A 17,351-nucleotide genomic window follows, 5' to 3' on the forward strand; every position below is an offset into this window, starting at 1 on the left:
CGCTCAGTGGAAGATAGGCTGGATCGTGTGCATACGTTGGTGCATTCGGCTGTGGACTGCTGACAGTTTGTTTTTGCCAACAACATTCATGCCACATCAATCTGTTCAATTTCGGGATTTAGGCTATACCTTTCTGTATTCACTGCTCTGTTATATGTGCTTTGTATGACTATTGATGCCAGAGGAGAATTGTTTCATTTTGCTGTATTCATCATTATTCATGTATTGTTGAATGATCATTTATCTTGAACTTGTATAATCCCAGGCATCTTAATGTCTTCTCATAGGCTAATCTTCTTAGCTTCTAATAATTTAAAACATAATAAATCAATTCAGTGATGATGAAGGAAGGGCATTGTACATCCAAGTCAGTTTGGCTGTGATAGAAAGGAAGGGGAGGTTATGAGTTGCTATGATATTGTGGCATCCTGTTCCTATTGCCCAAGAGATCAACAGTGCTGCCTCCATGTTTCATAGATTACTCAAAGTACATTTTGTAGACAGTGCATGGAGACCAAAGCTATCCCTAGGAGAAAGTTCCTGAGGTGTCTAGGCACGTCTCCCCGCTCCCCGCTCCCCCACCCCCTAACAGAGTGATGGGTGCCTGCAACAGCTGCCCAGGATGGTGTAAGCAGATGTGATAGTAATATTTAAGAAACTTCTTGATAGAAACATGAACTTCAGTGATATGGACCATGTGCAGGTACATTGGAATTGGACTGATGTCATGGTTGATAGGGTCATTGTGGACCCATCCCGTGCTGTACTGTTCTATGTTGTATTGAATTTAAATGGCATGGTGGGAATCGAACTCGGGACTTTAGATCAATAATGCAGAACAGTAAGTTATCTCGTCTAACACCTTGGGATGCCTGGGTAAATGCAAACCCAAATCAGGAACTGTCATCGGACGAATGACGGCTCCGTACGCCTGAGCGTCCGGTACCGCCCGACGCTAATCACGTGCTCGCGCCTCGTCACCGCTGGCCCGGAAAGCGCGCGCCTCTTGCCCTGCTGCGAAAAAATGGAGCGAAGGCGGTCGCGCGTACGTACAGCTGCGGACTATCGACGTCAGCGTGCGCTCTGTGAGGTCACGAATTCGCGAGGGTCTCTATGACGACCGGGCCGGTACTCCGCCTCCTCCCTCCATCAACCCGAGGTCGGCAGGGGAGACGACGTCTCCGGTCGCTGGAAGGCGCCGAGTGTGCGGCTGAACGCTCTCTGCCTTCCCCGGTGGTGAGGGGGAGAAGAAAAAGAGGAGGAGGAGGAGGAGGAGGGGGGGGGAGGAGAAGGAGAAGAAGAAGAAGAAGAAGAAGAAGAAGAAGACCAGCCTGCCGTCGCTCCAGCCAACATGCTGCCGGATTGCCCACTCTCGCTCCCTCCGCAGTATTAACCCCTCCTCACCCAGCCCCGTCTCTGTTGTCGCCTTCTAGGCTGTAACCCACGGGCTGGGCCACACCCGTCTGGCAGCATGCTAAAGAAAGTCCTGCGCCTCTCCAACCGCTCCTTCTTCGCCTTCATCTTCCTCTTCTCCCTCTCCTCCTCCTGCCTCTATTTTATCTATGTGGCGCCCGGAATAGGTAAGCACCGGGGTCTCACTCTTACCGGGGTATGCGCAGGGCAGGTTTTTATTATTGCAGCGTACGTGAGGGGAAGGGGGACACTTCCCAGTTAATTGCCATACTTGATGTCCCTCCCCGAGAGTACACGGTTTTTGCTGGCCTGCCAGTGTTTTAATTGTTGCAGCCCATTGCAAGGGGAAGCAGTGATGTGCAGGTTGCACTGTGTTAAGGGGAAGCTCACCAGCGAAGTTGTATCAGGCGCAGACATCGCCTTGGTCGGCGGAGGAATTCAGTTTGTATCGAACAAGGTGCGATGTGAATTCCTTGTTCCCCAGGCGAACAATGCATGGTAATAAATAGACTCACAAGTGTAAAACCGTAGAATGGTGCAAAGATTGTGGCGGAAACACGAGGAAATTGTGGCGGTGCTGCTTTATTAAGTACTGTACTTACTGAGCCAAAATAGTCAGCAGTTTAAAAAAAATGGTTTGTAAAACGTCTTGCTGACTCGGTGTTTTCTTGCTTTTTTTAATTGGGAGAATGTATAGGGAAAGAATGTTGTAATTGCAAGAGGCTGTAGATGGAATCTGGAGTAACTCAACAGGTAGAGTAGCATCAGTGGAAGGGTAAGGGATTGTTCCCTCGGACTCCTGTCTCACTATTAACCCAACTTAATCACTGGACAATTTACAATGACCAACTAAACTACCCTGTATGTAAAAGTTGCTGGTGAACGCAGCAGGCCAGGCAGCATCTCTAGGAAGAGGTGCAGTCGACGTTTCAGGCCGAGACCCTTCGTCAGGACTCTTCCTTCAGTTAGTCCTGACGAAGGGTCTCGGCCTGAAACGTCGACTGCACCTCTTCCTAGAGATGCTGCCTGGCCTGCTGCGTTCACCAGCAACTTTTATGTGTGTTGCTTGAATTTCCAGCATCTGCAGAATTCCTGTTGTTTACCCTGTATGTCTTTGGACTGTGTGGGAGAAAACCAGAGGGCCTGAAGAAAACCCACTCATTCCACGGGGATGTACATGGGCTTCTTCAGAAGAGTGCCAGAAATTAACTCTGAACTCTGGAATGTCCCTAGCTATAATAGTGTGCGCTAACCGCTACACTACATTTCTTTGTGCAAATCTACCTATCACCTATCTGCCTCTGTCTCTCAATTTCACCCTCCTCTTCTCCCCAGCAGCCTCTCGCTGCTTGGTCCACCTATTGCCTACCTGGAAATCTGCAGATGCTGGAAATCCAAGTAACACACTCATAATTCTGGAGGAACTCAGTAGGCCAAGCAGCGTCTATGGGGAAAAAAAAGTATAGTCGATGTTTTGGGCTGAGTCCTGCCAAAGGGTCTCTGCCCGAAATGTTGACTACTTTTTTCCAGAGATGCTGCCTGGCTTGCTGGTTTCATCTAGCATTTTGTATTACCTACCTGTTCACACGACTGCCACTATTTAGAAACTGTTTGGCCACAGTTTCCTGCCTCAATTAAGCAGCATAGAGTCCCAAATAAATGAAGGGAATCCTGGCTGTTTTCTCAATTAGATTTTTAAACAAATCTAATTAGGTTTTTAAACAAAATCTAACAAAACCCAAACAAACAGCTGTCTGATTAACTGATGAACCTATTAACCAGAATCCACTGTATTGAAAAGTTGTATCCATTTAAAATTGTACTTGGAGACTTTATATACCTTAAAACTTTTTGAATATGAAAAATGTAAATATATCGTTCTTTTACACGTTTTAAAATGTATTAACATTACTAACAGCAAAAGAGTTGAGAAATGCTATGGGACTTTGATTATGTGATAAATGGAGACTAATCTTAGTTATTGGACATGCAATTTTTGTAAACTCTATTAGTCTGGAATTTAATCCTCCAAAATTACCTTGTTAAATGTTTTGCTTCTGGTTCGGTAGCCTGTAATCGAGTCAAAAACTTGAGTGTGCAATCCATGCTTACACATGAGTGTATTACTGATTTACTAACGTTCAGCAGTGTCTCATCAGTAAGAAGATGGGTTGACATGAAGGATTCTGTCACACAGTTGGGTAAGGCAGTGTAGCAGTTAAATTGCTGGACTAATAGCCAAGTTCTGAACCATTGATCTATGAACATGGCAATATAGATGATGGCAAGCTCAAAACCATTGGAATGTTGAAATTCTGTCTTCACTGTTCTTCACTGAAGGGAATCTGCCTAACTCTCCAATTCAGTTGACTTAACTTCCTCCTCTGTTCAAGTGCTATTAGTGAGAGACAGTAAATATTGTTGCTAATGACATCCACACCCACTGAACAAATGGGGAAAAAAGACTTTGTAAGACAAAGAGTATGACTTGACCAATATTTACCCATTAGCAGCATCATTTAAACAGATGATCTCATTCATAGAACTCTCTGAAGATTTAAGTTGAATGGCCTCATTCATATTTTTCATTTCATGGAAGTTGTGATAATGTATTGTTTGCAAATTAGACCTCTCATGACATTAACTACATAATATCTCAAACAAGAGAAAATCTACAGATACTGGAAACCAAGAGCAACACACACAAAATGCTGGAGGAACTCAGCAGGTCAGGGAGCATCTATAGAAAAGTTGATGTTTTGGGCCGAGACCCTTCGTCAGGACTGGAGTAAAAAGATGAGGTCAGAGTAAGAAGGTGGATGGGAGGAAGAAATACAAGGTAGTAGATGATAGGTGAAACTTGGAGGGGGCTTGAAGTAGAGAGCTGGGAAGTTGATTGGTGAAAGAGACAGAGCTGCAGAAGGGTGAATCTGATTGGAGAGGGTAGATCAAGGAAGAAAGGAAGGAACACCAAAGGGGGGTGGTGGGCAGGTAAGGAAATAAGGTGTGAGAGAATTGGGAATGGTACCGGAAGTTCAAGAAATCAATGTTCATGCCCCCGGGTTGGAGGCTACCCAGACTGAATACAAGGTGTTACTCCTCCAACCTGAGTGTGGCCTCATTGCGGCAGTAGAGAAGGCCATAAGCTCACATGTTGGAATGGGAAGTAGAATTAAAATGGGTGGCCACCAGGAGATCCCATTTTTTTCTGGTGGGTGGAGCATAGGTGCTTGGCAAAAGGTGAATTCTGGAAGATTGGAAATGATCTTGATTATCACAGATGTCTCACTCTAAGTATCAATCTATTTTATGCTGCCTGGCACTGTGTTGGCCTGATAACAGTTTTATATTTTGTCTGCCTATGGCTCGCTGCCTCAAGTTCACAAGCTTGTTGTTCCCGAGTTAACTCTTTATCAATGTTTTCTGAGGAGGGGATGATGTCCCAGGTTACATCCGTTATTAGGGAGCTATATACAGGGGGTGGTTCAAATTACAATAAGAAGAAACCATGTATTTCAATTCTTTTGTTCATTCCTCATTAACTGGAAGCTTTTTTTTGTTACCAGCAGTCATGCTGCTATTTCCTTCTCATGTTTCTCAATGGAGGCCTATATAACTTGGCCATGATTCACTCTTTTTCTGTACTTTTAAATTAAGTAACTTAATCATTTGCATTATGTAAGAATAAATTATGGCTAAAGGATAAGAGCTTCTAAGGTCCTATATAATCTTTGGTTTAGTATGAAAATTAGCGAGCTGTACTGGAAATAGTAATCCACTGTATTTGCTTGCTGGATATAATGCAGGAGGCCATTTAGCCCATTTGCGTTCTTGCTGGAACAATCCCATCCTTCCTTTTCTTTTCCCCTTTCTCTGTAGCCCAGCAATTCATTATCTCGTGTGTCTAACAACTCTGTGCACACTGCACCCAAGGTCATGTTTAAGATCAGGGACCCAACACACTGATGTAATCACAAAAAAGGCATGCCAGTTCCCTTCTTTTGAGGACATTTGATATGTCACCAAAGATTCCAGCAATTATCTGCAGATGTGCAGTGGAGAGCATTATGACTATTATGGAAGCTCCGATGTGCAGGGTCAGAAGAGGTTGTATAAGATTGTAGGTTCAACCAGCTACAACACAGACACAACCCTCCCACCACTGAGGATATCTTCCATCATTGAGGACCCTCACCATTTGAGATATGATTTCTTCTCATCAGTACCATAAGGGAAGAGTCACAGGAGCTTGAAGACCCACGCTCAAATTTTAGGAACAACTTCTTCCCCTTTGCCATCAGGTTTCTGAATAGTAAATGCACCCATGAACACCAACTTGCTATTCTTCTTTTGCACTTTAAAAAAAAATACACTTGCAGTAAATTTTGTACCTTGCACCTTGCCACTGCCATGAAAAACAACAATATTCATGATGTATGTCAGTGATTTAGACTCTGACCACGGTTCATTAGAGCTAAAACCAGTAGTTCCACCTATTATGCCACAGCTCTTATAAGTAAAACAATATTCCTGCTTTCCTGTGATACTTTACAACATAGCTGCTGGGGTTTCACTACAGATGTAAGGTCTTACCTTGCGATCTAATAAAGTCAGCAGTTTATTCCAGGATTACTTTGGAAGGCTGGAAACACTCAGGTTCACCTTTTGTCTGTCATTAATAACTTTATTTCCATCTCCCTCTTTCCAAACAATACCATTCCACAGTTAATATCAGATATTAAGAGCTCATCAGTTTTTCTTAATTCCCAAATGTGCAAATCTTCCTCAGCAATCAGATGTTTCTGTTGTCCAATATCTGTTGTCCTGGCTTCCAACTCAAAAGTAATTTTTTTCTCAGGTAATAGACACAAAATGCTGGAGGAACTCAACATGTCAGACAGCATCTATGGAGGGAAATAAACAGTAAACATTTCCAGAGCTTGTACTTCTCTACCCCTCACCTTGTTCTGGCTTCTGCCCCTCTTTCCAGTCCCGATAAAGGGTCTTGCCTGAAAAGTTAACTGTTTATTCCCTTCTGCAGATGCTGCCGGACTTGCTAAGTTCCTCCAGAATTTTGTGATGCTCAAGATTTCTAGCATTGGTGGAAATCTCTTGTATATATTTTTTAGATATTTTACTCTTACATTTTTCCTGTTTTTCAGCTTTCACTAAGCTCCAAGTTTCATTGCCCCTTCTTTTATTTCCATAACCAGCTGAGTTCCTAATTACCAAGTTATCATTCCCCTATTCAGTGACATTAATAATTAACTGGTCTCAGAAACTAGACTGAAGCTGTTTATTTCCTTTACCTGTTTAAAAGACTATATTTCCTTTCTTTTCATGCTCAACCCGCGCCTTCTGTGACATCACAACAGCACAGAGATGGCTGTAATCAAGATGACCAAGTGCTTTACCTGTTTTTTTTCCCCTGCAGATTTGAGATGTAATAACAAGCTAATTCTGTGTAGTTCAAGGGTTCCCAACCTGGGGTTCATGAACCCCTTGGTTAATGGTAGGGGTCCATGGCATAAAAAAAAACGTGCTATCTTAGAGCTGGTCCTGTGCTATGAGACTGGTAAAATTAGGGATCCTCTTGGAAAGAGTGATCACAGTATGACTGAGTTCCTATTGAAAACCAGTGTATTATGCCTAAACAATGGCGACTGCAATGGGATGAGGGAGGATTTGGCTAGTGTAGACTGGGAACACAGGCTATTTGGGGGGACGGTTGAGGAACAGTGGAAGACTTTCGAAGAGATTTTCATGGTGCTCAACAAAAGTATATTCCAGTTAAAAGCAAGAGCAGTAAGGGTGGGGAGAGCCAGCCTTGGATAACTAAGGAAATAAAATAAGACATCAAACTAAAAGCTGGTGTGTACAAAGTTGCCAAGAGTAGTGGGAAACTGGAAGATTAGGAAAACTTTAAAAAGCAACAAAGAACCACTAAGCAAGCAATAAAGAAAGGGAAGATAGATTATGAAAAACTAGCACAAAATATAAAAACGGATAGTAAAAGTTTTTGTAATTATGTAAAGTGGAAAAGGGTGTCTAAAGTGAACGCAGGTTCCTTGGAGGACAAGAAGGGGGAATTGATATTGGGTAATGAGGAAATAGCAGAGGCTTTGAATGCCTATTTTGTGTTGGTCTTCATGGTGGAGGTCACGTCTAACATACCAAAGAGAGATGTTATGGATGCAATGGGAGGTGAAGACCTCGATAAAATAGTTATCACTAAAGAGGTAGTGCTGATAAACTTGTGAGCCTGAAGGAAAGTCCTGATGAAATGCATCCCAGGGTACTGAAAGATATTGCAGAAGTTATAGTGGAGGCTTTGGTGATAATTTACCTAAATTCACTGGGCGCTGGGCAGGGTCCGGCGAATTGGAAGATGGCGAGTGTCATGGCACTGCCCAAAAGAGGAAGCAGGCAAAAGGCAGGTAACTATAGGCCTGTTAGTTTAACATCTGTAGTTGGGAAAATACTTGAAGCTATTACTAAAGAGGAAATAGTGAGGTATCGGGAAAGAAATGGATCCTTCAGGCAGATGTAATATGGACTCAACAAAGGCAGGTCCTGTTTGACAAACTTACTGGAGTTCTTTGAGGATATAATGAGCACAGTGGATAGAGGGGAACCAGTGGCCACACATTTTAATTCCACGTCCCATTCCCATTCTGATATGTCTATCCACGGCCTCCTCTACTGTAAAGATGAAGGTTGGAGGAACAATACCTTATATTCCGTCTGAGTAACCTCCAACCTCATGGCATGAACATTGACTTCTCAAACTTCCGCTAATGCCCCACCTCCCCCTCGTACCCATCTGTTATATATTTATATACACACATTCTTTTTCTCTCTCTCCTTTTTCTCCCTCTGTCCCTCTCACTATACCCCTTGCCCATCCTCTGGGTTTTCCTCCCCTCCCCCTTTTCTTTCTCCCTAGGTCTCCTGTTCCATGATCCTCTCATATCCCTTTTGCCAATCTACTGTACAGCTCTTGGCTCCATCCCTCCCCCTCCTGTCTTCTCCTATCATTTTGGATCTCCCCCTCCCCCTCCTACTTTCAAATCTCTTACTAACTCTTCCTTCAGTTAGTCCTGACAAAGGGTCTCGGCCTGAAACGTCGACTGTACCTCTTCCTAGAGATGCTGCCTGGCCTGCTGTGTTCACCAGTTCACTAGTTCACCAGCAACTTTGATGTGTGTTGCTTGAATTTCCAGCATCTGCAGATTTCCTCGTGTTTGGATTTGATTTACTTGGATTTCCAAAAGGCGTTCCATTAGGTGCCATGTAAAAGACTTATCCATTAAATAGCGATGCATAGAGTTGGGGGTGATGTATTAGCATTGATAGAGGATTGGTTAACTAATAGAAACCAGAGTGTTGGGATACATAGGTGTTACTCCGGTTGGCAATCAGTGGTGAGTGATGTGCTGTAGGGGTCAGGGTTGGGCTCGCAACTGTTCACGATATGGATTAATGATCTGAAAGAGGCGACTGAGTACATGTAGCGTATCTAAGTTTGCTGATACTAAATTGAGTGGAAAAGAAAATTGTGCAGAAGTTACGGAGAAATATAGATAGGTTAAGTGAGTGGGCAAGGTTCTGGCAGATGGGGTACAATGTTGATAAATGCGAGGTCATCCACTTTGGAAGGAAAACTGGAAGAGCAGTATATTATTTAAATGGTAAAAATTGCAACATGCTGCTGTGCAGAGGGACTTGGGAGTGCTTGTGCATGAATGACAAAAGGTTTGCAGGTGCAGCAGGCTATCAAGAAGGCAAGTGAGATGTTGGCCTTCATTGCTAGAAGGATTGAATTTAAGAGCAGGGAGGTTATGCTGCAACTATACAGGGTACTGGTGAGGCCACACCTGGAGTACTGTATGCAGTTCCGGTCTCCTTACTTGAGGAAGAATATACTGGCTTTGGAGGCAGTCTAGAGAAGGTTCACCAGGTTGATTCCAGAGATGGGGGGTTAAACTATGAGGAGAGATTGAAGCACCTGGGACTGTACTCGCTGGAATTCAGAAGAATGAGAGGAGATCTTATAGAAACATATAAAATTATGAAAGAGGCAGGAAAGTTGTTTCCACTGATGGGTGAGACTAGAATTCAGGGTCATGGCTTCAAGATAAGGAGGAGTAGATTTAGGACGGAGATGAGGAACTGCTTTTCCCAGAGGGTGGGGAATCTGTGGAATTCTCTGCCTAATGAAGCAGTGGAGGCTATTACAGTAAGTATATTTAAGACAAGGTTGGTTAGATTTTCACATAGTAGGGGAATTAGGGTTATGGGGAAAAGGTGGTAGAGGTGAGTCCATGGTCAGATCAGCCATGATCTTACTGAATGGTGGAACGGGCTCGACAGGCCAGATGGCCTACTACTTTTATTTCTTACGTTCTTATGAACTCCTGGTAGCGGTACTTCATTTCTTATGGAGCTACCTTACAGAAACAAGCTGTTTGTTCCATTGTGGATTCAAGTAGTATCTTCTTTGTTTTTCTAGAACAATGATACTCCTTTGTCTGTACCTAGTGTCTTTCAATTAAAGAAATTTTCAATCCTCCATTTAAAGGAAACTGAATGATTAGTTGGCTTTTGCTGGAGAATATCAAACTACCATTTTCCTCAATGCATATGCATGTGATATTTTAAAAATTTGTGCCTGTTTATTATTTTCACATATACCTAGATAAAGTGAAAAGCTTGTCTTACATACTTTTCATCCAGATGAAATCACTACATAGTACATTGAGCTGGAATAAGATAAAACGATATCAATACATAATAAAGTGTAAGAGCTACCGAGCAAGTGTATTGCAGGTAAATGACATACAAGATCATAATGAGATAGGTTGTGAGGCCGAGAGTCCATCTTGTTTAAGAGATCCATTCAAGGCCAGAAGTGGGATAGAAACTCTTCTTGAGCCTGGTTGGCAATAGAGGCTTTGGTAATCGGAAAAAATTCTTTAATTTGTGCTCACTCCTTTTAAGAATCAGATTTATTACCACTGACTTGGATGTGCAGTTTGTTTTGTGGCAGGCAAAATTACAATAAATTACAATAATAGTGAAAAAACGAAAGGAATAACAAAGTAGTTTTTCAAGGACTGTTCAGAAATCTGACGCAGGAGTAGCTTTTTCTGAAATGTTGAATGTGATTCTTCAGGCTCCCTACCTCAGATGGTAATAACAAGAAAACTTTGCTACATTGGTCAACTTGAATAGTGTGTGCCAACCCGTGCACTTGGGGAGTTGTCTCATAGAGCTTTCATTTCACAAATTGTCTCTGATGATAAGTGCAGGATGCCTTTTTTTTATTTTATTTGACTAACAGATACTCAACATTATGTACAAATTATGAGGTGTGAGAGTGTAAGGTTAATCACAGGTAGAGGTTATAGGAAGAGGAGACAAAATTACAAGGGAATGATAAGTATGCGAGAGAAAGAAATTAACGGACATTATGTGGTGGGAGAAGAGAGGGTAAGTGTGACAGTGAATGCTAGAAAAATGCAACAAAAGAACAGGTTAATAGAAAGGCAAAAAAGAGTGTGAACAGAATGTATATAATTTGATATTTGAAATCTGATGTTTTTCCCCACTACTGATCCCCTTTGGTATCTTGCATTGCTGTGGAAATCCATTTTGTCCCTAAAGATTTGAAAACATGATTTGATACTCTGGTGCTTTCTGCTTGTGTTTTTAAATCTGTCTACCTCATTTCTGAAATAATATTGGGATAATAGTAGTGCTAACAGATGCTCTGAAAACCTTTGTGGCTGAGGGAAATTATTGAGTCAAAAATGGGTATCCTATGATTCATCTCCACATGAATAATTGGAGAACCTATTCCTGACAATGTTGTGAGTGTAATGTTATTCAATAAAGCTGTGATTCGGCTTTTTCATTGCATCGGAGGTCTGTATGCAATATTTCATAAGTTATTTGATTGAAACTGATAGCACAGAATTTTGTGCACAGACAATATGGTGGGGCACAACCTGACAAATTGCTTAAAAAGAAGCAGCACACTCAACTTAGCAAAAACAAAATAAATAATTCAAGAATGGTCCTGATTTAAAAGTAATTAATAAAAGAAACCACGAACCACAGGAGGTTCATTCACCACACCGGCATTACCAAGGAAGTGTTGCCAGAGGCAAGGAAGAAGAGCTGATATCTTCGTTAGGTTAAGATGGCGTGCAAATTGGCTGCTGCTCCCTAGCATACTCCTGGCCAACGTACGGTCCCTGGACAACAAGATGTTCAAGCTGAGAGCCAGAATATCCTCCCAACAGGAAACAAAGCACTTGTAATATCTGTGCTTTACTGAAAACCGGTTGTTGGAGGAAATGCCAGACCAAGCCACCGAATCCATTGGGTTCCCTGTTCCGAGTGGATAGGGCTAAGGACCTCTCTGGGAAAAGTAAAGGTGGGGGAGTATGTTTCATGGTGTGTATTGGTAGGTGCGACCCAGGTGCACCCTCAAATCCTTTTGCTTCCTGGATCTGGAGTACTTTATGCTGCTATAACGATCTTTCTGGCTGCCTGGAGAATTCACGTCTGTTATTATTACAGCTGTGTACATCCCACTGCAGGTTGATGCCAACCTGGCTCTTAGTGAACTTTGCAAAACCATCAATATCCATGAAACCACACACTCAGAGGCTGCTTTCATCATAATTGGACTTTAAGCAAGCATCGATGAGAAGTTCTACCAACACATTGAAGTAAGCACACAGGGAGGAAGCGCACTTGACCACTGCTACTCTCCCTTCAGTAATGCCTACAAAGTACTTCACCTTCTGTTTGGAAACTCTGACTATCTTGCTGCTGCCTGCCTACAGGCAGAAATTAAAGCAGAAAATGGCCATAGTGAAAACTATCCATTGCCAGACCAACCAATGATACTCAATGTTACAAGTCTGCTTTGATAGCATCACTGGAGAGGTATTTCAAGCTGAGAGCATCTCCAAATACACAGGTGGTCACAAGCTTCATTTGGAAGTGCATTGAAGACATTGTTCCCCAAAAATTGGCCCGGGTCTACCCAAACCAGAAGCCTTGGATAAATAGTTCAGTGCATGTTGCTCTCGGCACAAGGGATAAAGCCTTCACCTCCAGAGACCAACAGGAGCTCAAGAGATACCCCTATGATTTATGTAGAGCCATCAAGGTGGCAAAATGGCAACACGGACAAAATCCAGTCACAACTCTGACAATGACACATGCAGCACATGGCAATGACTGCACACCATCGTGGACTTCAAGAGGAAATGCAGTAGTTCAGCTAACATTACTGCCTTGGTTCCAGACGAGCTAAATGGTTTTCACATTCAACTTGAGGTCGATAGGACTGAATCCCCAAGGAGAGCTGCCGATGAGACCTGCATCTTGGTCATTTCACGGGCTGAGGTACATAGAACATTCTAATGTATCAACAGCCGTAAGGCAGTATTGCTGGATGGCATCCCAGGGCGCGTCCATAAAGTGTGTGTTAAACAACTGGCTGGTGTGTTCACAGATATTTTTAATCTCTCCCTCTCCCAGTGATTGTGCCCTCTTGTTTCAAATCCTCTATCATTGTCCCTGTACCTAAGAAAACCAAGGTAGCATGCCTGAATGATTGGTGCCCTGTCGCACTCCGCTCAATTATAAGTGAATGCTTTGAGAGGCTGGTTAAAGACTACATCTTGAGTATGCTACCACTCAAACTGGACCCCTACAATTCGCATACCATTGGAACCAGTCTACCGATGATGGCATAGCCACACCACTACACAATGATCTCACTCACCTGGAGAAGAGGGATGCATACTTTAGAAAGCTGTTCCTGGACTACAGTTCAGCATTCAACACCATAATTCCCTCCAGGCTCGACAAGAAGCTCGGAGACCTCGGCCTGCACCCCACCTTGTGCAGCTGGATCCTAGACTTCCTATCGGATCACCAACAGGTGGTAAGGATGTGCTCCTTCACCTCTGCCCTTCTGACCTCAACATGGGACCCTAGGGTTGTTTTCTGAGTCCCCTTCTCTACTCCCTTTACACCCACGACTGTACTGCTCCAATCTGCTGATCAAACTCACAGACAACACGACTTTGAGCAACCTTATTTCTAGCGGTAATGAGACACCTTGACACAATGGTGTGAAGATAACAAACTCTCCCTCAATGTCCAAAAAACAAGAGCTGATTGTGGATTACAGGAGGAACGGAGACTGGCTTGGCTTGATCAACATCAGTGGGTCTGTAGTTCGAGAGGGTGAGTGGTTTCAAGTTCCTTGGTATACAGATTGATGATCTCACCTGGACTGTACACACTGACTTTGTGGCAAAAAAAAGCATGATCACGTCTCTTCCACCTTAGGTGACTGAAGAAGTTCAACATTGGCCCCCAAATCCTCAAGACCTTCTGCAGGGGCATCATTGAGAGGATACTGGCTGGCTGTATCACCGCCTGGTATGGAAACTGCACCAACCTTAATTGTTGGGTACTGCAGAGAGTGGTATGGACAACTCAGCACATCTGTGGATGTGAACTTCCCTCCACTGAGGACATTTATGGCAGCCGGTGCAGAAAAAAGGCCTGGAAGATCACCGGGGACACTAGTCACCCCGACCATAAACTGTTTCAGTTGTTTCCGTTTGGCAAATGTTACTGTAGCATTAAAACCAGGAACAACAGGCTGTGGGACAGTGTTCTACAAGCCATTAGATTCTGAAATACATATGTTTATACATTGCAATAGTAATAATGCAATGATTTTTGCTCCCATACATTGCGGGATGTATGTAAGATTTAAATACGTTCTAGATTCTAAAGCTGGGTCTGAGTGATGTGCACCCATTTACTTGTGTTCTACCCTAAAGGAGCTGATGCATTGCAGAACAGGGGCCAGAGTGGGCAGTTGTTGGACAAGTAAGGATGAAGCATATTTCTCAAGAACATGTAACACGAATGGTGATGGCCAGGAAAATACTAGTGCTACTTGAACTACTGAAAATAAACAGCTTTTTCTATTATAATTCCAAATCTTTTGTGTCACTTTATTTGGATATGATTTGTGTTCTAACATGGATTTTAGATAACTAGCCTACCCTTCCGCCCCCAGTGGTTGGCTGGGTTTAAAAGCAGCTATTTACTTCTGCACTAGTGCTGCCTGACATACTAAGTATTTCCAGTGTGTTTTTCTTTCACTTCAGATTTCTAGTATCCACACCTGTTTATTAAGAGGCAGCTCCCAAGACACATTCCTTATTCTGATCCAATAGTGCCTTTGAAAATAAAAGGCAGTTTGTTTGATCTACTTCAGCTTGCTTCAAGGCCTGATTCGTATATCGTCAGTAGAGTTTTTTAGGTCTGTTTTTGGAATTGCCCACAAAAGTACTGACATCCAGGTTTCTAGCTTTCTATTGAGGAGCAAGAGTCACCTGTGGGAAACTTCTTGAAATTCAGGAAATTCATTGTACCAGTCTTGCCAGAGTAAAGTCTTCATCTGGTGATAAGTGACCCAAGCTAATTGGAGATTACAGCAAACTCAGTCTTGGTGCAAACTGGTACAAGGCTGCAACATTGCCCTAACCCTTTTCTCAGTCTTGTTGTAGTGCTGCACTTAACTTCCAACATGTTTCCTACTGAAATAGAGGTTGTGCATAAGACAAATGGGAAATTGTTCAACTTATGTTCAGAATCAGGTTTCATCATCATCTTTATTATTACTGACATATATCCTGAATTTTGTTTTGTGGCAGCAATACAGTGCAAAAGACAATGGAGTCTTTAGGCTTCTGTAGCTCTACCACAATGTGAAGTAAACATTTTTTTTGTTGTGTTTGTCTTTAATGATGGATGCTGCCTTCTTGAGGCACCATCTCCTGAGGATGTCCTTGATAGTGGGGAGGGTTGTGCTCGTAATAGAACTGGCTGAGTCTACAACCTTGGCAATCCTGTGCATTGGAGATTCAATATTAGGCTGTAATGCAACCAGTCAACTGTACATCTATAGGTACCTTCTCAAACTCCTAAAGAAGTAGAACTACTGTCAAGCCTTCTTCATGATTACATCAATGTACTGGGCTTAAAATATCTCCTTTGAGATGTTGATGCTCAGGAACTTGAAAGCTGTTTACGCTTTCTAAAACTGGTCCCTCAATGAAGACTCTGTTCCTCCCAACTTCCCCTTCCCGAAATCCATAATCAATTGCTTTAGTCTCACTGATTGTGAGTGTGAGTTTGTTGTTGTGACACCATTCAACCAGCTGATCCGTCTCATTCCTGAATGCCTTCTCATCAGCTCATTTATAGATGGCATTTGAGCTGTGCTTAGCCACGCAGTCATGAGTGTGCAGAGAGTAGAGCAGTGTGCTAAGCATGTACCTTGAGGTGCACCTGTGTTGATTGTCAGTGAGGAGATGTTATTGATCCACACTGACTGGTCTTGAGGGTCCAGTTGCAGAGGGAGATACAAAGGCCCAATTTTTGAAGCCTGTTGTTGATTAATACCGATGGTGTTGAATGCTGAGCTCTAATTAATAAACATCAGCCTGACGTATGAATTGCTGTTGTCTAGGTCCCAAAGCTGATTGTGAGTCATTGAGATAGCATCTGTTGTAGACCTGTGTGGTGGTAGGCAGATTGAAGTGGGTGCAAGTTCTTGTTCAGGCAGGAGTTAATTCTAGCCATGATTAACATCTTTCCGGTAGTTTTGAGAGCAACTTAGCGATAGTGATTTGACCAGTTCAAGCTGCTCTTGGTCACTGGTACGCCCTTTCAGAGCAGATGGGAATCTCCACAGCAGTTGCTTCTTCTCCTGAGCCAAAGTCAGGCCAACTCGGTGATTGCAGACTGCAAGCAACATCTTTACTGGTTTGCATTTGGAGATTGATGTCTAAGTCATCATTTCATTCTAAGGTAGAATAAGAATTGGCCTCGCATGAAACATTTGCAAAATGGAGGTCTGCTTGCAACCTCTTACCACTCTTAAAAACCTTCGGACAGTGAAGGCTCACAAGACCTGATTATTTCTTATTATGTCAGAAACTGAGTGCTTATCTGTGGGCAGTGCTTATCAGGCCTTCCAGTGCACGTTCTCATTTTTCATTACAAGGGACATTTGGCTCATTGAATCCATGTTAGTTCTTGCAGAATCCTTATGCCTACACAGATGCTGCTCGACCTACGGAGTTCTCCAGCAGTTTATTTTTTGATCCAGATCAAAGTTCAAAGTAATTTTATTATCAGGGTATATACATGTCACCATATACAACCCTGAGATTTTTTTTCTGTAGTCATATTTAGCAAATGTATAGAATAGTAACTGTAAACAAATTATGCAAATGCAGATATAAATAGCAATAAATATGGGGCATGAAATAATGTAACAGTCCCTAAATGAGTATAGCTATCCCTTTTGTTTGAGAGCCTGATGGCTGAGGGGTCGTAACTTAATTCTGGTGGTGAGAGTCCTGGGCTCTTGTATCTGCTACCTGATGACAGCAGTGAGAGGTCTGGGTGGTGAGGATCTTTGGATGCTGTTTTCTATGGCAACATTTCACGTAGATATGCTCAATGGCTGGGAGGGTTTTTCCTGTGATGCACTGGGCCGGATCCACTACCTTGTGTTGGATTTTCCACTCAAAGGCATTGATGTTCCCATTCCAGGCTGTAATGCAGCTAGTCAGCACACTTCCCACCACACATCAATAGAAGTTTGTCTCGGTTTTCGATGACATGCTGAACTTCTGCAGATTCCTGAGGAAGTAGGGGCGCTGTCATGCTTTCTTTGTGTAACAACCTGTTAATGCAATGGTTTCTCTGTAGTGCAGTGTTTGGGTTATGACTAGAGATAATGGGGGCTTTGGAATGTGCACTGGCCAATGAGAGGAGATGTTTTCCTTGTGGGTCCGAGCGAAGGTTTCGCAGTCTTT

At 42.9% G+C, this 17,351-nt stretch overlaps 1 protein-coding gene across 1 annotated transcript in view; it reads left to right on the plus strand.

The window, feature by feature from the left end:
- The first annotated feature begins 1,105 nt into the window (after positions 1-1,105).
- b4galt6 (UDP-Gal:betaGlcNAc beta 1,4- galactosyltransferase, polypeptide 6) overlaps positions 1,106-17,351 on the plus strand; it is a 109,209-nt gene continuing 92,963 nt past the window's right edge. The window contains exon 1 of the mRNA XM_063060157.1: positions 1,106-1,580. Coding sequence (XP_062916227.1) covers positions 1,472-1,580 — 109 coding nt within the window. The 5' untranslated portion in view covers positions 1,106-1,471. The remainder of the gene's footprint in view (positions 1,581-17,351) is intronic.

This window comes from Mobula hypostoma, chromosome 1 (genome assembly GCF_963921235.1).
Source record: "Mobula hypostoma chromosome 1, sMobHyp1.1, whole genome shotgun sequence".
NCBI lineage: Eukaryota > Metazoa > Chordata > Chondrichthyes > Myliobatiformes > Myliobatidae > Mobula > Mobula hypostoma.